Genomic DNA, 22,768 nt, shown 5'->3' on the forward strand with positions numbered 1-22,768 from the left:
AAACTAAATTTGCGAACATGACTTTTATGCGCACACAGGATCAGAGCTCCTAGAACACGGTATTGTCTACTACATGGCAAGGTCAATCGTGCAATAGATGTCACTTTCGTTAGGAGGCGAGTATCCACATGGTAAGGCAATTGGCAGTAAAGAGGCAAATACAGGGCAAGCGAATGCTATTAAGCTGGACATTATAGTTATAGTCAATTAGAAGGGTTACAGAATACTTTATATTATAGTGTAATAAGTGTCCCTATTATGGGGGCGGAATACTGCAGCCCGCTGGCTAATTACAAAGCAATCTGAACTGTCTTTGACATGCTAGGAGTGCCCTGCGGTGACATGACAAAGAGATAGTAATAACCAGGGAGAAGGACACCATTATCCTTGGGCAGCTTGACGGTGTACTGGTTGCCCTTGACTTGGAAGTCGGTGAGAGGGATACGCCTCTGGTCACTGTTGACTGAGTGTGTAGCACTTCCCATACGAACAAGAGACATCTTGACCTTGCCAGAAGTGTTGGTGACGCTGAACTTGAGATTGCCGCCTGCTTTGACAGGCTTCTGGGCAAGTTTCTGGATTACGGGACGCTTAGCAAGGGAGCCATCCTTGTTGAACAGGTAAGGAGGCTGGAAGATCTCTCCATCAGCATGGTCAGCTGTCTTGTCGCAGCCAGCAGTTGAACCACCAATCTTAGCAACATAGCAGAGGCCACCACCACCGATAAATACTGTAGCATCAGGTAACAAGATGGAGACAGAGTGATAGTTGCGGGGAACCGCGTGAGGCGCAAGCTGAGTCCACTTGTTGGTGGCAGGGTTGTAGAGTTCAGGGACCAGAATACCTTCAGTGTTGGTAAAGACCATTGCCTTGCGTTGGCCTCCAGTCACAAGAACGGTTCCATCAGGAAGGACGACAGCATTACCGAAGCCACGCGGGAAAGCCATATCAGCAACACGCTTGACGGAAGCAGGCTTGTAAGGTGCTCCAATGGTAGTGATATGAGCACGCTTGTTGGCGTCGCTTGCGGTGTAGTCCTGGGCACCGCCAGCTGACAGAATCTTGCCAGCAACAGCATCGTACATGACAAAGATACCGCACATAGCATCAGCGTTATCTCTCTTACCAGACTTGACAACTGATCCCTTTTGCTTCGTGCCATACCAATGCTGTTCCTTGCTGGGACCGGCTTGGAAGACACTGCCGTCTTTCCAACCAAAGAGCCAAGCATGGTTATCCTCACGCCAGATACCTTCTCTATCTTTGGTAAGCATAGGCTTGACATCCGCTCCAGGCAGCATGGTCCACTTGTTAGCCTTGGGATCGTAGACCTCGCCATTCTTTCCCTGGCGGGGACCGGAATAAGCTCCTCCGATTGTGAAAACTCTGCCATCAGACAGGATGGTGGAAGTCTGGTAACCACGAGGCATCTTCATGTCAGGTCCTCGGGTGAATGCGTTGGTCTTGGGGTTGTAGAGCGTCACGGCCTCGGCGTCGGAACCACCCTGAATCAAGATGCGTCCATCAGCGAGTTGACTCATTCCAGGGCAGAACATATCGTGATGAGTATCAGCGACCTCTCGTTTTCCGACAGCACCTGTAGGAAGGTCGAGAACACCAAACTGGGTACGGCCAGAGGCACCACCGAAGGCATCAGCACCCCAGGATGAGAAGAAGAGAAGCTGCTGTGATTGGGGGAATTGAGGAACAACATAGGCGGCAACGGGAATGACAGGGAGACGGATGAGATCAGACCATCTGCCTTGGGTTGCAGGCTTAGACTCGACCGGGGCATGAACAACACTGTATCGCTTGCTCTGCACCCAAAAGAGTGACGCCTTGGGCTCAGTCTCCTTGATATGGCAGACCTTCTCCTGCTTGTCATAAACGGCCTTCTTGCATGTCTTGATACCAGAGCAGATATCAGCACACGCAGCAAGAGAAGCGCAGTTCTTGGTCATTCGAGTGGTCGGGCCAACGTAGTCGGTGTTGTGGCAAACGTTAAAAGTCTTGCCGCCTTTGGAGCGGTAGTTGTTGGTTGGGTTGGGGCAACGCGAGATGAAGACTCCTTCGTTGACGTTCTTGACTCGAATAGTGTCGAACTTGGCGTCTGATGCCCAGTTCATCTGGGCCTCGTTGGCATTGTCCTTGACGTGACAGATGCGATTTCGCTTATCGTATACAGCCTTGACGCATCGCGGGTCCTTGCTGCAGATTTCGGCACAGGCATTGGTAGATTTAACGTCCCGGGAGACCTTGAGACTACCTCCACCGTATCGATAGTCGGTATTGCGGCAAATGGTGTATTCGGTGCCTGTTTTCGATGTCCATGATGATTCTTTTGATGGGCATTCCGTTAGAGCAGCAGAAGTGAATGGAGTAATTAGTAGGGCTGCTAGAGCCACGAATGGAAGTTGAACCATATTGGTTGGGTTATGAGGTTTGAAGTATGATGTCGATAACGAGGGAATGTTTGTCGTAGTTGTCGAATCAGCGAAGGATTATTAGTCGGATTGTGTAATTATTAGATTATCGAGAACCACGAAAAGAAAACGAATGACGATCCAGCAATAAACGAGTGTCTGAATGAAACAAATATCGAAACAGGAAAAACGAAAGAAAGACTCGGATAGCGAGTGCAGAGAGGAATGGTCCTGTCTGATGCTAGTAGAATAAAGAAGACCAGACAAAGCTTTTATGTTTCAAGCCTAAAGTTTACCTCAATGAACCATGTAGCCACGATCTCAGCTGTGGCTATGTTTAGACCGAGAAACCCTGGCTGTATGGAAGGAATTATCGTTCCCTGCCCTGTCATGTTCCCCTATCTGGTGGAGCTACCGGTACCTGACACTAACCTAAGCAAAACTAAGCCAAACCAGGCTCTCGGGACCCACGCCAAGATGCTGCCAAGCAGTTTGTGGATGAAATACGAGGCCTGGAATACTACATAAGCGGTTATGTCCGTGTGTTCAGGGTCCTACGCGCTGGCAGAAAAAAGGGATGATGCCATTATTGTTAGACCAGCTATAGCCTTAAGACTCACATTAGTTCCCGCCGAGGTTGCTCTGTGCGTGGATATGCAGCTAAATCGACAGATGCTGTTAAACATCCCTGACACCAAAATGATATTCTCCCAGTATTATCAACAAAGTGACTGATAGGCACTATCGCTCTTTGTGCCATGGTCAAATTGCAGAGATATACCTCGAGCCAACTTAGCGTAGAACATTAAATGGTGTTGTTTTGGGGTTTATTGCACACTTCGATGGTCTGTTTGATATGGACAAGTGCACGAATATAACAAATGACATGCAAGGGGTACTGACGAGGCATGAACTGATTACCCCGAGCAGTTGTAGTAGAAGTTCTTGCAACATCTTGACTTTATAAAGTGATAAGAAATCAAATATTTAAATTAAATAGCAGAATCGGATTTTATTTAAGAGAAGTGTCTCTTTTATATTAACTTTTTTATAAATTCTAAGAATTATAATCCAGAATAGCCTGTTTTATTATTAATTTTTTGCGTTAAACTCTAACGTTAGATTATCCCCTTTATTTTAACTTTAGGGTAATAGTAGATTTGCGGGACAGCTGGTTTTATCGAGATTCGGCTTGCGCAGGCCTAAATCTTCCGGGCCGCGGAGAATCTTCGCCGAATACCGAGGCCACCGAAACCGTCGGAACTCTTATTTTGGGACAGCCGAGCCTGTTCCCACTGCCACTATTTCCATCACTCAACCCAAGTTCCTTGTACTCGCATCATGTCTCTGCGTCTTCTCAAGCGACCAATTAACCTTGCAGCGAAGCCTCCAATTACTCAGCTTCGTTTGCAGTCCAATGGCCAGGCGCAATTGAACAACGATGTCGCCTCGTTTCATTCTCGATGGTTTGCTGACCTACAAGCTCAGCTGAAGAAATTCACCACCGATCACTACCCAGCCAGCTGCGTTCAAGAAGCCAATAGACAATTGGTGTCAAATGAAGAGAATTGGTTGCAGCTTTTAGCAGGGCAGCAGGGGTTCCTGACCGATAAGAAATGGCGAGGTCTTGATAACCACCAGCTCCTTTGGGGTGACATGGTAAGCGGTTCCTCTTCACTGATAGGTGCATGATTTCTGACATTTCTTATTGTCTAGGACAGCATGGTAAGTGGATCCTGCTGTGTTGTTTTCTGGGACCAAATCTAATAGCTTTAGGGTAAGATACATTACAACCTTTATCGCTCTCGAGATCTGATCAGTCTGATGTATTATAGGCCATGTCAACAACGTGATGTACAACCGCTATGTCGAAACTGGGCGGGTGCATTTCATCCGACAGCACAGTGAAGATGCCGCAGAGCACGAAAAGTCACAATGGGACGACCTGCCAACACCACGTAGCCTTGGTCTTATTCTCAGAAGCATTACGACGGAATACAAATTTGTATGACTCCCTTGTTAGCTCTAGGGACATGAGGACTGACCAGCCGCTGTAATGCAGCCACTTGAATTCCCAGACCACATCACTGTATTGTATAGACTTCTTGAAGCTCCAACTAATGAGTCAACATCACTCAAGATGGAAGCATGGATTTTATCGGAACAATACCGCCGCTTGGCAGCACGATGCATCGACGACACCGTCATCTATGACTACATCACAGCGAAGAAGACGGTCCTGAAGCCATTCATGGTCGATAAGTTTCAGCAAACATTTAGTATGCAACAGGCGAACCAGAGGAAGTATACAGATCAGGCAAAAAGAGCAATTCAGGCTGCCGAAGAACTTCAAATGAAGTACAAATAGTTATATGACTCTTAATATGATTTTATTAGCACTTAGTATACACAACAGACCCGTAAAGTAAGGAACCTTCTATTTGCTAACACGTTCTCTGAAGCTTTGTAATTCTATACGGAACTATTGATCCAGAAAGGTCAATCACATAACTTCCAGAGGAATTATTCCATGGCCCATAGCAGTCTCAGGTATGCATTGCGGGACTCATAGCGGCCACTGGCGAGTACAGAGTGATTGGTACTAGGCAGTGGCGATGAATGATAATTGCTCCAGGTTGACCTAACCTATCCTAAACTTTCCTAAGTTTATGACCTGCTTTAGTGGCTATATATTAAATCACAGGTAACTAAGACTACGCAAAGGCATGCAAGATAAGTCCTCGGTCTTATTATGTATAATTTCAAGTATTTACGACTTTTACAGATTTCTACATGTGCTGGAAGACCAATTTATCCCAGGACTTCTTGGCGTACTTGACCATCTGGAACTTTATACGTTGTAATCTCGTCCAACTCTTCACGTATTCTCTGAACCTCGCCATATCCTATGCGCTGTTGCATCTTTCTCAAGATGTCCTTCACCAGAGTAATCTCTTCAAGTGACCTGGCACCATAACCGAGTATCAGCAATGGCCGTGCTCCCAGGTAACAACCGCTCCATTTTTGGTGTTCCTCGGGGCATTGAAGAATATTCATAGCCAAATCGAGTTGCCATCTCCAAGGCTTTCCATCCCCGTCTCGAACCGAAGTAGGAGGCCAATCTGTATTGTCCCACGACGTCAGGGTTCCCGTGATTAAATCCAGGAGGAGTGAAGTTGCGATTATCATCAGGTCGTTGAAGCGTGAATCACCATGTTGAGGGCTTTGGCTGTCTTCGTCGTCAAGTAGCAACTGCTCCCAGTACTGCAGCTCAGCCTTCAAGCCCTTCAGGTGATCTAGAAGACTGCCTCGAGGGACATTACAAGAGTCGATTATTCGTAGTATAAGTCGATATAGTGACGTAGGTACCCCGAGCACGATGCTTGGTTTTGAGGAAGATGGATTTGAGTTGGCGTATGAGTGAAGCAAATCTTCAGCGTGAGTGATGAATTCTGAGTCTAATCGAAAGTCAGGCCTGAAAGGCCTTCTGATAGATAGCAAGAAGCCCTGATACAGCACGCTTTCGACATTTATTCTATCGTAGCTTTGAGTGAAAGACCCTGATGCACTGTTTTGTTGGTTCCTCAAGCTGAGGAGCTTCACAGCCCCGACAACGTGAGGCCTTGGGTCTGACATTGCATCGAGACTCCAAAACTGGGGTGAACTTTGTTATGGGTAAGTGATTCACCGTCCTTTAAGCTTTCATCTACTTACACTTTCAGCGTCACTCCTTGGGTTATAGGAATGGGTTATCAGAATGCCTTCCTCATTGCGGCCTTTGTTGCAATGGCGCAGTTCTCTCTCGCTTTTGTGTTCATCAAGTATGGTAAACAACTCAGACGAGACAGTACTGCCAGCTATTTCAAGTACCTCGAACAGGTCAAGAACAACGGTATCATTCACTAGGTAGCATCATGTAACTGTCATCCTTGGTCCATTGCTGCTATCCCTATCCCTTTCTTGTACTAGAGTTAAGCTATTCACAATTAATACTGTCTGTTGGGGCTTCTTCTGCAAACATTCCCCGATTATTTCAATATTGTAGCCCAGGCAAGATCGACGGTCCTTTGAAGGACCAGCCTCCCAAATTGGGTAGTTTGACAACAGAACTTGGCAAGGCTGTTCCTTTCTGATTATTTGACAAGATATCGGTTTGTTCTCAATAATTCAGTTGATTCGTGAGGATTCTTCGAGCACTCAATCCTGTGAATCAGATATGCCGTACTCAGTTACTTAACAAAGTACTCGTCTTTATACATCAACTTAACCGCATATTAAACACCACGAGATATCTTACTATGCTGCAATATCTCAGACTATAAATTGAGAGCATCTTAACTTTCTTTTATTTCTCTTCTATATAAGTGGCAACTGGTTCTCTCCTCAGTGCCAATATTGTGTGTCTCAATCTGGACCACGATCAATTTAGTTAACACACTGTTACCGTGGTCAATTCAATAACTTCACTATGTGTGTAGAAATAACATATCAAACCGTCTGCCGCGTCTGTGATCTCCTTCTTACCCAGCAGTTGACTGACCGGTGTTGTCCCCAGTCTCGAGGCTTCTGGGGAAGATGTGGCAACAGCAGGAGGAGGGTTGAGAAAACAAAAACCCTGTGTTCTAAATTTAGAAGTAAAAGTAAGAAGAAATGAGAGAGGTTTGCTAGTATATATGAAAACAATAATTGTGGTTTGAGGTCTTGGAAAGTCTTTAAGCAAAATGGGATAATGTCTAATAATATTTAGTAGCCTAGGTAGACTTAGTAAATCTTTTCTCTAGACCTCACTGATCTATTTGCCTCTATATGGTATTATTATAATATGCCCTTTTACATAAAAAAGAATTAGTAGAAACTCAATACGTACCATCACGAAGAGTGAGCCCGGGTGGCTGACTTCTATTCAGTCTATCGGTGCTTGTACATGTCTTACTTGTCTGTGAACTGTTAGTGAGACTGTTTGAGTAGGTCATTGTGACGGCAGTTCCCAGCTGTCACTGTTCTGCTATTCGAGGTTCTGATAATGATGTCATTCTAAGCTCCCTATGGCCGTGAACAACAAATCACTGGTCATAGAACTGTTCATATTCCTCTGGGTATAAATAGCCCCGTTGTCGCTGTAACTCGGAAACCTTTACTTAATTAAATCTACCATTCTAAACAATAAACTCTTACTGTCTACAACTTCACCTATTATTACAGGCCAGTACGATGTGCTTACAAAGTAGAGAGAAGGATGTATGCCCAGACTGCAGCACTGCGGTTATTCGGAGGAATGACGTGTTCCCATGTACGAGGTCGGGAGGTGTAGTTGGGGCATGCGGAAAGACTGAGATAATCGATACCGAGGTTGATAAGTTGTGCGAAAAGTGTAAGGAGAAAAGAAAGAAGAAGAATAAGAAGTAATCAGACTTCTTGACGTGGCTATAGATTTGCTTTTTCTGCCATAGATAAGAACAAGCCCCGAGGCACAGTGAAATAAAGTAGTGTCTCAGTATACTCCGTTTGACTTTGCCTGCAAGCAGTCTTTGCCAACAGTGAGAGTCCATGGAATTCAAAAAAAGAATTACTAGTCGATTAAGTATATAAATACAATGGGTACAATACTATCTTCTTCGAACTTCCAACTGGGTGTATGGATCAGTGACACTCAAGAATCCCATCTCCATAGGCTTTCCCGAACACCCGTCCTTAAGTCTAATATCATAGTTTAGTATGATCTGAGCCAAGCAGAGTTTCAACTCGCTGCCGGCAAAGAACCTTCCAGGACATTGGTGCTTACCCATGCCAAACTGAGCATGCTCCGGGCTTGATTGCACAAACAAGCTTGTGTTGTCGCCAGCTTGTCGACGCTTGTAGAAACGCCAAGCATCAAACTCTTCGGGATTCTCAAACTTCACGGGGTCGTACATCTCTCGAGAATCGATAGCGATATGAGTTCCTTTCTCGAGGACCGTGCCATCAGGAAGCTGGGCGTCGCGAATAACCAATCTCTCCAATATCACTCAAAGTAGTTAGTAACTGTGAAGAACCACTCGGAAAAAACTTACCTAATGATGGGACTTGTCTTTGAGTCTCCTTCATAAAACTATCGAGCAACTGCATCTTGACGAGCGAAGTAGCAGTAAAGTCGTGATCTGGTGCAGCATCTTCAATCTCTTGTCTCAGATGCTCCACAATCTCAGGACGCCGAGCAATCTCAATGAGAATCTGTCGAAAGAGCTCTGAGGTGGTAAACAGAGCGGCCATAGCCAGAGCTAGCTGAACATCTGCAGGCTCAAACTCATTGCCGAGTGGCGATTCAAGAGTCCAAGCGAGGGCATCGTAGTAAATGGGAGGCTCCTTTCCTTGTAGTTTAGCCTCTTGTTCTTCTTGTCGTCGCTTTTGAACGACCTTGTTCACCATCTCGCGTGCTCGCTTCAGACCAGCACGGCAAGCTGAGGCACCGGGAAGATACCAAACAACCAGCCGTCTCAACCACGAGGGCCACAAATGCATTTCTCCTACAGCGCCGAAGTAGTCGAGAACATAAGCCCTCGAAACCTTTTGCCATTCGGGGTCAGCCGCGAGTTCCGGTCCAACAAAGATGGATGCTGCTGCACGAGAAATAACTCCAGTCGTTCCATCTTCCCAGTTTAGAGTCTTCCAAGACTTGTCCTCTCCCCAAATGTCAGACAGACCTGCTTTTATGTGTTCATTCAAGACAGGGAGAGTCTTGTCGGTCTTGGACAGCTTTCCTTGGACCATGTTGATGACCATCCTGTTCGGGTGGTGTAAGACATGCTGAACGTCGAAACCAGGGTAGCTAGCAAAGTATTCGTCTCTGACGAGTTGCTGGTGGTCCAAGTCTTTGTTGTTCTTGGCCCAGCCTACACAAGAAGGTGGCAGAATTGTCTTCACGCCGTTTGGGACCAGGATGGTAAAAGGACTCTGTCCATACTTGGCGGCACCATCTTTAAGTAGCTTTCTTGCGTTGGTCTTATACTCATGATTGGCTCGACGGTGGAAGAAGTCTTTAGGATATTTGTTGATAATTGGAAATTTTGGTCTCTTATTGGCGAAGATGATAGTCCCAATAAGGATGGCTATCAGTGAGACACCAAGGCCAAGCGGAGAGGAAAGAAGAGCCATTGGTTGTAAGTGTTTGATGAAGTGTTGAATGGATGAGAGAGAAGACAGTAATCTATAGACTTATAATTCAATATTAAGTGATTGAGATCCTTTGTCCAGCACTTTGTAAAGGACATCTCAAGTGGACTCAAAGTGGAACTCAAAGTTAGAGATTTTGCATGACTCTTCAACCGAAACGAGTTTTCGCGCTCGGATATAGTGACGACGCCGTCTTGGTTATACTGACAGCCCGATTGGTCCGGCGCTGCCACTTTTCCCAAAAACAGTGGCGAAGGCATGTCATAGCGTCGAGTTAGCGTAGAGTAGGGGCCCAGTTCTTTGATGGAAGGGGAAATTTATAGAAATGAGTCATCTTGAATCATTATAGATCCTAATTAATGCTTGTTGTTTTGTTTATTTGTCTCAAAGAAAATATATTTCATCTAAGTGATGTTGGTGACTTGCATTCTCCCTCTCTTTTCCATAAACTCGTTCCTGACAGTATGCCAGATAAAGTTTTATGCAAGTAATGATGTAACCCGCCGAAGGCAAAATAGGTACCAGTGTTGCGGGAAATGGCTACACGACGGTTGGACACATTTATTGACAGATATCGGCGTGCTGGAGACAATGGCTCCTTTCTGGCTCACAAGCAATACTGTTCAGACTTTTGATTCATGAATTAGGCTAGACCCGTCATTCTTTATGATTGACGGCTGGCACAGGAAGCTAGGATACGGGTGAAAGACTCAATTGACAATAGCTATTCTGAATTTCCAATCTGTGCGAAAAGCCCATCACCAACGTCATCTCCAACGAACTAATATTGACAGCCAGCATCCGCAGCCTCTTCTTCAACCTATTACAACATCTCCTTCTCTGGAACCTCTGCGTGATGGGTAGACTGATCACGGTAGATGACATTTTCAAGGCCAATTTCACGGTTAATCTCGGCCATGCGCTCATTATCAGCAAGGGCAGTTCCTTCAGATCCGAAGATGATGTCCTGAGAATAGTGAGCAGCCGACCTAGTAAAGCTGAGTGAATACATACCATCTCCTCAAGGGATAGTCGCTTAGTCTCTGGGACAACGAACCAGATGAAAGCAGCACCAATCCAGGTTAGCAAACCGAACAGGATATAGGTTCCATATGTAATGTTTTCCAACATGTCTGGTGTAACTTGTCCGACACTGGACAAAGTTAGCTAGCACAGAAAATACTACGTCACATCACATACATGAAGTTGTTCATCCAGTTACTTGAGGCACCAAGAGAAGTACCATAAGGTCGTGTGCTGAGAGGCCAGATCTCAGCGATGATGATCCAGGCACAAGGACCCCAGGAGTCTAAAATAATTAGCGTTACTCCGTATAAAAGGACGTGGGTGTGAACTAACATCCAAAGTGGACAACAAACAGCCAAACCATGCAGATAGCAGCCCAACCAGCAGCCTTATGTGTCTCGAATTGGTCGATGTTCTTGGCAAGAATAACGGCGATGATAAGATGGCAGGCTCCCATACCAAGAGCACCAACAGCCAAGACGGGCTTACGGCCGAGTCGATCGATCCACAAGACAGCAGGGACGGTGGCGATAAACATGACAATACCAACGACACCGGTGGCCAAGAGACTGGTGGTATTGCTGCTGAGACCAAGTTGTCCAAAGATCTGAGGGGCGTAGTACAAAACCTTCATTATGTCAGCTGCTTGAGTTCGCTTTGAAATAAGAGTAACTTACAGCGTTGATGCCTGTCCACTGCTGGAAGAACATAGTCACGGTAGCGACAATGACACGCTTGAACATGGCCTTGGACTTGAAGAGAGCGCCGATAGCAACGAATTGTAGCTTGAAGGTGTTCATAGCTGTGTCCTCTTGAAGATGAGGGAATCTCTCAGCCAAGCTTCGCTTCTCGAAGAGTGATTGAGCCTTGATCTCGAGATATTCCAGCTCGATCAGCTCGTGGTCGGTAGGGAGATCTCGAAGGTTGGCCAGGACCTCTCTAGCCTCCTCTTCTCTTCCGTGGTGGATCAGCCATCGAGGTGAGAAGGGCATCCATGCCATGCCGACAAGCAAGACAAGAGCAGGGGCGAGCTGAAGGCAGATAGGGATTTGCCAGGCAGCATCCTTTTGAGACTCGCCAGTTCCACCAATGAAATGGCAGCCACTGTTGATTGTCAGTATAGTGATGGTCCCGAGGATATGTTGACTTACTAGTCAATCCAGAAACTGATCATGATACCGAAAGTAATGGCGAGCTGTTGCAGAGCGACCAAGGCGCCTCGAACTTCACTATAAAATTGTAAGCCTCCATATATCAGTACAGTCGGTCGTCACATACGGTGGGGCGCATTCGGAGTTGTAAAGCGGAACGATGGTGGACAAACTACCAACTCCCATACCCCTACAGATGTTAGCTGAGAGCAAAGAATACTGAGAATTACATACGTGATGAATCGACCGGCGAGAATGACATTATGTCCAGCTTGAATGGCAGTAGACTGAATGACGACACCGATGATAAAGACACAGGTAGCGATCAAGATACCATATTTACGGGAGCACAGTTCTGCAATGGCACCAGACATAACAGTTCCAAGCCACGCACCAAGTTCAAGAATAGATGTCAGCCAACCTTTCTTGGTCTGGTTCTTGATATAATCTCCCATGTCTATAGATGTCAGAAAATCTCCACAATACAGGAAAAGGAGCCATACGTCTCTCAAATGAAGGCATTGTCAAAATACCCGAAAACATTCCTTGGTTGTAACCATAAAGAATACCTCCGATACAGGCAAACGCAGCAATTCGGGCGACTTTCCAGTTCTTGACGAGGGCTCGCGCGCCACTGGCACCCATAAGCGCCTGGCGCCTTTGCAGGGCGGCATCGTAAGTGCCGACTGTAGTCGTTGCAACACCCATGTTGACTCGGTTTCGTCTTGGCTGTGTTGGCGGGAGAGAATAGAGTCACAGTGGACTCGATGCAACTGCTTGGAGTACCAGAGAAGAATCACTGCAACGACCTGCTGTTGTATCTGGTTCTATATATATGAAATCTCACCCGGCAGTTTGAGGCTGCAGGATAAATCCTTGTATCATCCATGTGTCTGTATTACCAGTACATGACAAGTAGCGAATCAATTTCGGCTAATTCAATCAGCATACACGATGTAACGGGCCGAATAGAAGCGACAAAATTACCCAATATCTGAGCCGCGTTTGTGATTGCTTTGTTTCTTTGTGCATTATTGTCACTCTGAGTGAAACATTGCCAACCTCGCTTTTCCCCATGGGGACAATTCCTGTTTAGCCTGAAGGCGCTTGGCAACCATGTCAACTCAGGCTAAAGGGGGGAATGGGTTGATGGAACGTAAGACTGTGAAATATGCGCGCCTGTAGTAATGCAAGGCCGTAAGGCAAGATTCCAAAAGGAGAAATAATACGAGTCGATCTGCGGGGAAAGCTGGGGAAGATTGGAATTAGAATTCGTATAATAGCCGATCCTAGCCATTCGGTCACTTCCATTGTTGCCGGTCGAATAGATTTGGGGTAACATGACATTGAGGACAGTAAGACGGAGGTATATTGAATGAGATTTAAACTACTGTCGCCCGGAGCAAACTAATTAAAGACAATTTCTGCCAAGATATCTAGATAATAGCCGAGAGCAAGCGTCTTGGCGCATTCTTCAATGTCCAGGGAGCCTCATGCTCGGGTTCATCAAGGAGGACAATGCCAGTCTGGAGATCCATATCAATGGCCTTGACATACAACTTCCAGTCGCGGGAATAGACCTTGTAACCAAGGTACAGGACGAGAATAATGGGACCAGCGAGGAAAGACATGAAGAAAGCCTCGGCATTGGGAGGAGAGCCATCGGGAGCCTGGTGTCATGTTAGTACGATAGTGAATTTCATGTTGGTGACTGAACTTACGTAGAGGGAAGAGTAGAAGGTGGCGATAAGAGCAATGACGTTGAGGAACACGCCGAGCCAGCTGCCCCAGACACCGAAGGGAGTCTTGTAAGGGACAAGGTTAAGGTCAATGCCTTGGGCCTTGAAGCCAGATCGCATACGGGCGTGAGCGAGGCAGATGGTGCCCCAAACAAAGAGGAAAGCAAGACCCGACAAAGCCAGAAGCCAGTCAAAGATGGTACCTCCCTTCTTGGACTCTCCGACATAAGCCAGCAGACCGAAAGCAAGCTGAATGATGACACAGTAGATGGGACGTCCCTTGCCATCGATGTAGTTCAGGAACTTGGGGGCATGGCCACGCATAGCCATAGCCTGCATGGTACGGGTTGAACCAAAGGTACACGAGTTGGCGACGGACAAGACGGAGATGGTGATGACGGCGTTGAAGATGGAGGGCAGAACCTTGATGCCTGCATCTTGAATGGCGAGGACGAAAGGCGAGGCCTTTGTGTTAGCGCCAGAAGCACCGAGGAGACGCTCATCATCAGATCGGAGAATGATGCCGACAATGAAGAGGTTGATGACGTAAAAGAGAGCAATACGCCAAAAGACCTGCTTGGAAGCAGTGGGGACAGACTTTCGGGGGTTAGCCGTCTCAGCGGCAGCGAGGCCAACCATTTCGGTACCACCAAAGGCAAAGGCTAGAGTTGTTAGTCATGGTAATGGTGAACTAAGTATTAGAGACTTACCGGCAACGGTGAAGACAGCGCAGAAGCCCTTGAAGTTGGTGAAAGCACCAGGGTCGTGCCAGTACTTGGTACCGAGGTAGCCCTGATCACCGACACCACCACAGTTGATGATGATACCGAGGATGATGAATCCCAAACAAGCGCAGATCTTGATGGCGGACAGGACGAATTCGACTGCGACGTATTAGTGGCGGCACTGGGGAGACGATGATGAATGCTTACCCTCTCCGTAACCACGGACACCAAAGATCTGAACAATGGTGAGAGCGACAAGGAAGACAGTAACCCAAACAGCCTAGCGATAAAGTTAGCTAATTGAATCTGTCAAACGGCAAGGTGCATATGCCAAGACGGCCGGGCAATCGCCAAGCCGCCAAGTAGATGCCAGGGCAGATCAAATCTACGAACCATGTGGATGTCAGTGCGCCAAAACTCAATAGTCTTGGACGCAGCAATCAACTCGAAAGGAAGAACTGTGAGCCAGGACAGAGCATATTCCCAACCGCAGGCGAAGCCCCAAGAGGGATCGACGAAGCGGACAATGTAGGTGTAAAAGGCACCGTTGACGGGATATAGAACAGCCATTTCTGCGAGGGCCAAGTTGGTGCAGAGCAACATGACACCGATGATGAGATCTGCATATTGTGTTGGTTATTGCGCGACATCGATTGAACGGGAGGGAATCTTACAGCCTGCGATAATTAATTAGCATTCATTCCAGATCAATTTTGTCAGGGCTGCTCACCAATTACCAGCGACGCGGGACCTCCCTTGTGAAGAGCACTACCAGAACCGACGAAGAGACCAGCACCGATAGCACCTCCAATGGCAATCATCTGCATGTGTCGACTGCGAAGATCACGCTTGAGGTGACCCTCGCCCTGAGTGGTCGAGCCCGCCTCCTCATCGTGAGGTACCGTGACCGTAGTCTCGTCCTTGACCTCATCCTTGTGCGGTGATGTAGACATGTTGAGTGACTTTACTGTCCGACAATACAGTAAAAGAGAGAAGAGAGTATAGAATGTCTGTCTCAAAACAAACCTCAAGAGCATTCAAAGACCTGGGCTTCAGTGTCTTTATGTGCCAAGCCTGCCAGCGACGCTAGGCAGCTTTGAACAAGCTTAAGATAAGCTTTCCTGCGCGCTAGCAGTGATGGCTCGGCGGGGTTCTTGCTCGATATCATCTCCTCCGCCGAGAGGGGGGTGGTCTAGAACCCTGTCACTGCAATTAAAACGAGACATTCCAATGCGACGACGTGTTTACCCTAGCGGCCACACCCAAACTCAATTCTCGCGTGTCTCCCTCTGGGCATCTTGGCTGCCGACTTGGCATCGACTGTCAATCTTGGCGATGTGTAATTGGAGTTGCAGTACATTCAGATCACGTTGCATTCGTTTTAGATATTTGAGGCTTCGTGCGTGGACCAATCTACTGGTAAAACTGCCCCGTCGGCGATCAGCAACGCCTCTGGAGTTTACAATCTGACCACCATACCAACGAACCGGACAAAAATACGACCATCCGACCTTCTTATCAAGGACATGACCCCAGGCTCGCCACGGCCTTTTGTTGGCTCCAACGCCACCCTGTTCCAGATAGCGCTGGAGCTCTACAGATAGGGAGAGCCTACTGGGCCATTCTATTGGGTTGGAGTCCCCGACGAATGGTCACTTGCAGGGGGGAATAGTCTTTCTCCAACGAGCAAAGCTTCAGCTCCTCTTTACCCCAGAGTCTCTCCAAACTTGACAGGCTGGTCAGGAGACGGGTCCTTCGTAAAAGGAGCATTAGCCCCATTTGGCCTAGATCATAGTTCTGACTGTGTACCATATCTTGTGCCGAAACTCCTGTTACGTCGCAAAAACGGTCATAACTAGTGAGGTATGGTGCCATTCTTCCTCTTGTGCGGGCGGTTGTTCTAGAACACTTCCTCAGGATTACTACTGCAACCCCGATAGCAAATCACGTCGTATCTACGTATCACTGATAGCTCCAAATCTCAGGCCCCGCACAACCACCACGGAATCCTGACCTACCGCTTTAGGAAGGTATTTACATACCCGCAGATAAGCTGGTGCCGGGTTTCCGGTTGCCAATGAATACGCTGACTATCCAGCATCTTCAACAGGACAGCACCACGCAAACTTGGGGTCCTAGCCAGGGGCTGAATAAAGTATTGAAGCCTATTGAGGGCACGAGTCGTTTTTGCTTGACCTCTCGCCGAGTGATTGCGGCACCAAATCAACCCATGTGACCATTTCCAGCTTTGTGTTTAGCCCCATGTTGCTTAGCTTGACAGCCTTGACCACCCAATTTATCGTTCAAGACCATAACGAGAACGATGAGAGGTGCGGCCTTCCCGTGTTGAACCCACCTAGATTGCCGGTCCCCATCCGCGATTGCGAACCTAGATATGAACGCACTGTATCGTGTGATGATAGTGATTTATATCTTTTTGCCCCATTCTGATGATATCAGAAAGATTACAGTCATTGCAATCAAGTCCCGCAAGTGAAGCTTTGCCTGGGGGTCCAAGAATTGTTAACCGGCGAGTTGTCGAAATAGAGTATACTACTCATGCAAGCCAGTGGCGCCAGAACCCCATGGATCTCACCTCTGCAACATCAACCAACTGCTGTTTGTGGCAAGTCAGTAATTCCGCGTCTTGAGAACTTGGAGTAACCCTTGCAGCTCTCCCCCCAACCGAGAGTGGCGTATTGGGGATTGCGAACGTCTAGCTCTTCTGAGAACCCCCAAGTGATTGGTGCCACCATGATCTGCAATCTTCCAAAGCTTATACCCAGACTGATCTGGCCAACCAGAGACGGAACAGCGCACATAGTCTCGAATAGCAACTGGGTAGTGAATATGACAGCCTACGGCTTCCTCGGGCTAGTTCCTAGTCAGTCTTGCCTCGGATCTGACCTTCCCTTTTGTACATCGACATGGGTGACAAAAGTTCCTCCGATTCTACTCCCCGGCTGCAACGCTTATTGCCATAGTTGAGGATCATACCCTAGAGTGCTACTGTGAATGCAGCAGTCTTCTAGAATCCTTAATCCTTCCATTATTAAGGTTTACGCACATGCATACACGATTCGCTGTAACGATTGACATGCGAGCGGACATTTGCCGTGAGTTTGGTCGTTATGAGATGAAGGGTTCCAGAGCTGAGAGAATAAACGAACAGCGAGACTGTTGACCGGAGTAATAGGACTACCTAGTTTGTCCCTTTCTGTCCCAGGAGCTTAGCGCCATTTTGTATGAGATTATAGGAAAGAGAAGGTGATTAATGAAATTGTCCGGGGTCTCAAGCCATTGAAAGTCACGCAATAGGACGCTCAACAGATACCCCTGCCAAGCAAACATAGGGCACAGCATAGTCAATCCTGACCCCAACACGAGGGAACACGTGCTAACTTGATACTGCATGTGATAACAGTTGCAATAAACGAGTAGAGCTACAGCCGATTCATTGTTACACCTCCTATCCTATCTTACCGGTCTACAATCTAGTAACATCCCCTCAAGACAAATTACCAGTACTCGATCCCTTCTTGATATCCTCCCTCCAAGCACTTCTCTCAACCTCCGAAACACCAGGTCCCTTGTACACACTTCCATAAAGTCCAGTAGCCCAACTCTTCCCATCAGCAGCAGCCTGGCTCTCCGTAGTCTGCGACTTCAAATACTTCTTAGACGTGAAATGTCTTCTGTACCATTTTCCATACGCGATCAGATAGTACAGTCGGAAACACAGGAACGCAAAGTTATCGTTCTCCAAGTCTTCAGGGTAGTTCGCGCCTAGATCCACCGCAGCCGCAATCCCAGACATGACAGCGACTTCGTGAGCGTTGACCAGAGTCCAAGATGCTGCAAAGCGAGTGTGGTTTTTAGCGTTCAAGAACATCATCCAGGGAATGACAAACAAGTAGTGAGTGTAGCTGTGACAGAGCTGATGCCACCAATCCTTTCGGATGATCTTATCCTCGGCAATCTCATGATCAGTCCAGAGCTTGCTGTCTCGATCCTTGTTGAGATAAATTGTCTGGAAGATGTGTTGCTCGAAGGGAACCTTTTCAGGGAATTGACTCTGGTAATTGGTACAGTCAAAGCACATTTCAAGCTTGGACTTGTCTTCTGGGTACATCTTGATGTAGTACATGGGTCGATACTCTGTCTTTGCGAAAGCCAAGCGATCCGATTGGTCAGTTCCGTTGATGTTAGCAACAGCCAAATCATCACGATAGAAATTCTCGTAATGCTTCTTCATGTAATCAGAATCATTGTGGGTGATCGTGATATCGTCACTGAATTTTGCAGAACCCAAGACTTTCTTCTCTTTCCAGCTCGCGGTCTTGCCGAGGACTTTCTTTGCCGTGTCAGCAAGACAGCAGAGCACAATTTCGTCGTAGTTCTCCTCGCCAATGGGTGCATCGGGATCTCCACCACTGGGATTATGATGATCGGGCATCGGAGTTCGCGGTTTGAGCTTCACAACAACGCCTTTCTTGTTTCGCTGAACAATCTCAGTCAACTCTGTAGAAAGACGGACGGTGACTCCGCGAGTGACAAGATCCTTTCTCCAAGTCTCGTAGAACTCTGAGAATTTGGGGAACACGATCATCGGCGGTTTGTTGCTTATGACTGTGTTTCTGTCGGACGGATACCACATTCCATAAGTCGGCGAAGTACACAGCCTCTCAAACATGATTGCAGGGACTTCGGGCGTAGCATTGCCAGTTCCGAGGAACAAAGCCGTCATGGGCAGTGCAATGGTGTTGGTGAATTCCTCAGAGAATAAAAAGAGCTTGAAGACGAGCCTCAACGGAAGCAGGGCGAAGAAAATCTCGAACCAGCGCATGAACTTGAGAACAGTCGTCAAACGACGAACTTCCTTCTCATGGCGCACCAGAAGCTGAGTTGGGAATACGTTGTTCCAGAAAGTGTCGTCTTTGCCGAAAGAAACATGCAGGTTGCAAGGGTCTGCGTGATAGCCCTGCCGCGAGAACATGGTGACAGTATGATGGAAGATGTAAGATCCTCCTTGAACGCCTTGATTGCACCAAGAAGCTCCATGTCGCTCTTTGTCAATGGGAATGGAGAATGCTTGACCGCCACAGTAGTCAACTGCATCAATTAGAGTCACGTCGAATTTGTCTGGGTGCTCTGATAAGTGGTAAGCTGTAGACATGCTATCTTTGTCAGTATGCTTCAAAGATAGTGAGTTAGACTCAACTTACCCAGCTGCACCAGCACCTACAACAAGAACCTTCTTCCGCCCATCTTTACTCTTATCTCCGTTCTGAGCCATAAGTGCAGCGCTGTCGTGCTCGATATCAGTATTAAAAGGTTCCTGAGACATAGATACCAAGATCAATCATAAAAAAGTATCTCAAGTCTGTAAAAGATCAAGAGTTTCTTACAAGGGCAATTGATATTAATGCACGATACAGTCCAAGTCATGACGGGCATGACTTGGTTGCTGACGTCAATGACTCAGGTGGGCCATTGACAGCCTCGCCTGAAAGCCTTGTCTGGGTGCACCGATTTGAGCTTAGAGTTAGGTTAGTAGCGATCTTGTCTCCACGCTAATCTTTGGAGACAGAGATTGTTCGATCTGGTGGGGGAGATCGATCTCGGGACTAATAAAATCCGATGCACATCCAGAGTCGTGTCGCGTACGCGACGCGTTGATCAGAACGCGCTGTTGACTGTATCAGCATGGTATTCAATGGCCGGTTCTTTGTGGTATGACACAGTCTCTGGGTTGTCTATACTTATACTGATCCGGTGTGCATAGTAAATGAGTAAGAGCCACTGAGATTCTTCCATTTCATTACTGACATGAAACATCATGCACGTCATCACAAGCTCGCAATGCTCATATGTTATCCCATTGAACCTACTTGTATGCCCTCCTTTGTTCTATTGAATCGCCATTAGAGTGCTTTAATATCTCATGCTGCATTTGACATGCACATAGAAATTTACGAATAAGTTAAAGTCCAGTAGTAAAATTCTCAAGTGGCTAAAGTTACAAGCTACCTCACGGATCAACCTGTAATAATAACGGATACGCACATGCTTCAAACCTTGTCTGTTATTACCTTGATCACTCCCCGAGCAGCAACAGCAGACATAGACGAAGGAAATCAAGAATATGACAATTGCCCCGTGCTACCGTCACCTACCCTTGACTAACAAACATGTGAGTAGTCACATTTACATCTTTGAAGCGGACCTAAACCGGAAACAATCTATTGATTACCAGATTAGCTTTCGTACCGCTCACCCCGTGATAGCCTAAATTGCTGCCTTCGGTCCAACGCGATACAAACAAAGGATACAGCCGAGTTTAGATGGTGGCTGCATCGCTGAGGAGATACTCCGAACCAATCAGAGTCCACCCGGTCTCGTCTCACCAACTCGGAATGACATCAACGATCCCGATAGTGTAAACCAATGATGACTTGATCAAGGTTGTACTTGTGTGACATGAGATTGCAGATCCCTTAAACACTAGATAGCGATGGCGAGCATCTCGTACGTTATTCTCCCATTCCATCACCTGTCGCCAACTGAAACGTGACGTTACGCAGACACTTCGCTCAATCTCCAGCATGCCTGCTTCAGAAGAAATGTCCAAAGTAGACGGCGACACTATACCATCATCCGAGGTCGAAAACGCGCAAGGCTATGGCTCCCGAAACCCCCTCCTCTACGGCCTTGATGGCTTGACCCTATACGAGAAGAAATGCGTCCTCATCAACCGCGAGATCGACGCCCAAGGAATGGGCAAATACCAGTGGTATATTTGGGGTCTTTGCGGCTTTGGGTATCTTCTCGATCTGCTCTGGGCTCAAGCTTTTGGTCTGGTGCTTGGACCACTGCAGCAAGAGTTGGGCTTTGGAGACAACGAGTCGGGAAACATCTCGACCAGCTTTAATGCTGGGCTTACGGCGGGGGCTTTTGTTTGGGGGTTCTTGGCGGATATTATCGGTATGATACTCTTGGCTCGTTTGCCTCAACAGGTCCTCTACCTGGAGACTCCTTTCCTTTTGCTGAGACGTTAGCTTACACTTGTTAGGTCGTCGCTGGGCGTTCAACTTGACGTGCCTAATATCGTCTATTTTCGGACTATGTCTTGGTGCATCGAATAATTACACCACATTTCTTGTCTTGACAGCGTTTGTCGGCTTTGGGGTCGGAGGGAATATTCCAATTGACACGACAATTACCCTCGAGTTCATTCCCCAGGTATGTCGGCCAACCTCGACGAATAAACCTTGACTAATGTTTGACAGAACAAACGCTTCCTTTTGGCCTGCTTGTCCGTTTTCCAACCCATTGGAGTCGTCCTTTGCAGTGCCATCGCCTTCGGCTTCATCCCAGTCTACGCATGCTCTCCCAACTTCTCCGAACCTGACCCTCTGGTATCATGCAACAATGCCGAGGCAGGAGAAACATGCTGTTCCCGCGGTGACAACATGGGATGGCGATATCTTCTCTTCACAATTGGTGGCATCACTCTTGCGGTCTTCATCCTTCGGTTCTTCGTCTTTAACTTCCGCGAGACTCCCAAGTATCTCATCTATCGCGGGCGTGACAGCCAGGCAATTGAGACGCTTCAACATATGGCAAAGGTGAACAAGAAGCAGTGCGGACTCACTCTTGAGCTTTTTGAGTCACTCCAGGCAGATGATAGTTCTCTTGGAAGTGGTAATAGTGCAACACCTGCTTTGGGAGCCGGGACAAAGCAACTCAACATGGCGTGGTCTCAAAAGGCTAAGCTTGAGCTTTCACGATACAAGATGCTCTTTTCTAGTCCTAAGATGACTCGTCTCACAATCCTTGTATGGTTGACGTATATTATGGACTATTGGGGATTCACTGTTGCTGGTAAGTCCAGGGTGAACTTGATGTAGCATTTCTAACATATTTAGGCTTCTACTTGCCAAGTATCCTTGCCCTGAAGAACGGCGCCGCATCTGTCAGTCTCAAATCGACTTATGCTGCATACATCTACACTTATGCACCCGGTATCGTCGGAGTACTCCTCGGCGCAACACTCTACCGCATCCCAGGTATTGGCCGAAAATGGACAATGGCGCTATCAGCCGCACTCATGGGCATCTCCATCATCCTCTTCTCAACAGTCGACACGCGTGCAAAGAACGAGGGACTCTTCACCATGGAATACTTCTTCCAGTCCATGTTCAACGCTGTACTCTACGGCTGGACTCCTGAAGCCTTCCCCGCGCCAATTCGTGGGACGGCTTGCGGTATTGCAGGATTTTGGGGTCGATTGTTTGGTATTGTGAGTCCATTGATTGCACAGCATCTGTATGGACGTACGGGTGAGGATGGACAGGGAGATATCAACAGCGTTTTGTATCTTGCTGGCGGCGTTATGCTGGGTTGTGTGATTACAACAGCTCTGCTACCTAATGACATGATGGAGAGTAAGGACGAGAGGTCGTAAAGACTTGGGTTCCTGTTCTGGGTTACACTCTAGTTCTCATATCACCTGCATAGCAAATTGAAGTAAGTCTATGTATTTATACAATTTT

At 47.2% G+C, this 22,768-nt stretch overlaps 9 protein-coding genes across 9 annotated transcripts; 3 read left to right on the top strand and 6 right to left on the bottom strand.

The window, feature by feature from the left end:
- Nucleotides 1-215: 215 nt before the first annotated feature.
- On the bottom strand, nucleotides 216-2,655 carry BKA55DRAFT_585645 (uncharacterized protein). The gene has a single exon (XM_046194474.1). It carries the CDS (start codon nucleotides 2,421-2,423, stop codon nucleotides 291-293), a length of 2,133 nt encoding a protein of 710 aa, XP_046041588.1. The 5' UTR covers nucleotides 2,424-2,655; the 3' UTR covers nucleotides 216-290.
- Nucleotides 2,656-3,720: 1,065 nt separating this feature from the next.
- On the top strand, nucleotides 3,721-4,853 carry BKA55DRAFT_585646 (thioesterase-like superfamily-domain-containing protein). The gene is made up of 4 exons (XM_046194475.1): nucleotides 3,721-4,082; nucleotides 4,140-4,148; nucleotides 4,258-4,428; nucleotides 4,486-4,853. The coding sequence occupies exons 1-4, from the start codon at nucleotides 3,765-3,767 to the stop codon at nucleotides 4,789-4,791; spliced, it is 804 nt and encodes a 267-aa protein (XP_046041589.1). The 5' UTR covers nucleotides 3,721-3,764; the 3' UTR covers nucleotides 4,792-4,853.
- A 381-nt stretch (nucleotides 4,854-5,234) lies between these two features.
- On the bottom strand, nucleotides 5,235-6,059 carry BKA55DRAFT_546660 (uncharacterized protein; the record flags this gene model as incomplete). The annotated part of the gene is made up of 1 exon (XM_046190941.1): nucleotides 5,235-6,059. The coding sequence occupies one exon, from the start codon at nucleotides 6,057-6,059 to the stop codon at nucleotides 5,235-5,237; it is 825 nt and encodes a 274-aa protein (XP_046041590.1).
- A 1,970-nt stretch (nucleotides 6,060-8,029) lies between these two features.
- BKA55DRAFT_668493 (cytochrome P450) lies at nucleotides 8,030-9,703 on the bottom strand (the record flags this gene model as incomplete). The annotated part of the gene is made up of 3 exons (XM_046197900.1): nucleotides 8,474-9,703; nucleotides 8,202-8,427; nucleotides 8,030-8,168 (listed from the first exon to the last, which is right to left on the bottom strand). The coding sequence occupies exons 1-3, from the start codon at nucleotides 9,552-9,554 to the stop codon at nucleotides 8,030-8,032; spliced, it is 1,446 nt and encodes a 481-aa protein (XP_046041591.1). The 5' UTR covers nucleotides 9,555-9,703.
- Nucleotides 9,704-9,944: 241 nt separating this feature from the next.
- BKA55DRAFT_585651 (uncharacterized protein) lies at nucleotides 9,945-10,416 on the top strand. The gene is made up of 3 exons (XM_046194476.1): nucleotides 9,945-9,989; nucleotides 10,044-10,316; nucleotides 10,371-10,416. The coding sequence occupies exons 1-2, from the start codon at nucleotides 9,984-9,986 to the stop codon at nucleotides 10,212-10,214; spliced, it is 177 nt and encodes a 58-aa protein (XP_046041592.1). The 5' UTR covers nucleotides 9,945-9,983; the 3' UTR covers nucleotides 10,215-10,316; nucleotides 10,371-10,416.
- BKA55DRAFT_546662 (putative sugar transporter) lies at nucleotides 10,396-12,457 on the bottom strand (the record flags this gene model as incomplete). Its single annotated transcript, XM_046190942.1, has 9 exons — nucleotides 10,396-10,539; nucleotides 10,587-10,725; nucleotides 10,773-10,881; nucleotides 10,932-11,226; nucleotides 11,276-11,702; nucleotides 11,750-11,827; nucleotides 11,877-11,939; nucleotides 11,984-12,206; nucleotides 12,253-12,457. The coding sequence occupies 9 exons, from the start codon at nucleotides 12,455-12,457 to the stop codon at nucleotides 10,396-10,398; spliced, it is 1,683 nt and encodes a 560-aa protein (XP_046041593.1).
- Nucleotides 12,458-13,093: 636 nt separating this feature from the next.
- On the bottom strand, nucleotides 13,094-15,684 carry BKA55DRAFT_585655 (amino acid permease/ SLC12A domain-containing protein). Its single transcript, XM_046194477.1, has 6 exons — nucleotides 14,932-15,684; nucleotides 14,607-14,833; nucleotides 14,421-14,493; nucleotides 14,199-14,372; nucleotides 13,471-14,150; nucleotides 13,094-13,419 (listed from the first exon to the last, which is right to left on the bottom strand). The coding sequence occupies exons 1-6, from the start codon at nucleotides 15,248-15,250 to the stop codon at nucleotides 13,186-13,188; spliced, it is 1,707 nt and encodes a 568-aa protein (XP_046041594.1). The 5' UTR covers nucleotides 15,251-15,684; the 3' UTR covers nucleotides 13,094-13,185.
- A 2,037-nt stretch (nucleotides 15,685-17,721) lies between these two features.
- BKA55DRAFT_528976 (uncharacterized protein) lies at nucleotides 17,722-19,560 on the bottom strand (the record flags this gene model as incomplete). The annotated part of the gene is made up of 2 exons (XM_046189037.1): nucleotides 17,722-19,390; nucleotides 19,439-19,560. The coding sequence occupies 2 exons, from the start codon at nucleotides 19,558-19,560 to the stop codon at nucleotides 17,722-17,724; spliced, it is 1,791 nt and encodes a 596-aa protein (XP_046041595.1).
- A 1,258-nt stretch (nucleotides 19,561-20,818) lies between these two features.
- Nucleotides 20,819-22,680, top strand: BKA55DRAFT_529072 (major facilitator superfamily domain-containing protein; the record flags this gene model as incomplete). The annotated part of the gene is made up of 4 exons (XM_046189047.1): nucleotides 20,819-21,197; nucleotides 21,286-21,455; nucleotides 21,503-22,097; nucleotides 22,142-22,680. The coding sequence occupies 4 exons, from the start codon at nucleotides 20,819-20,821 to the stop codon at nucleotides 22,678-22,680; spliced, it is 1,683 nt and encodes a 560-aa protein (XP_046041596.1).
- Nucleotides 22,681-22,768: the final 88 nt, after the last annotated feature.

Source organism: Fusarium redolens (genome assembly GCF_020744475.1).
Source record: "Fusarium redolens strain MPI-CAGE-AT-0023 chromosome Unknown BKA55scaffold_31, whole genome shotgun sequence".
Taxonomy (NCBI): Eukaryota; Fungi; Ascomycota; class Sordariomycetes; order Hypocreales; family Nectriaceae; genus Fusarium; species Fusarium redolens.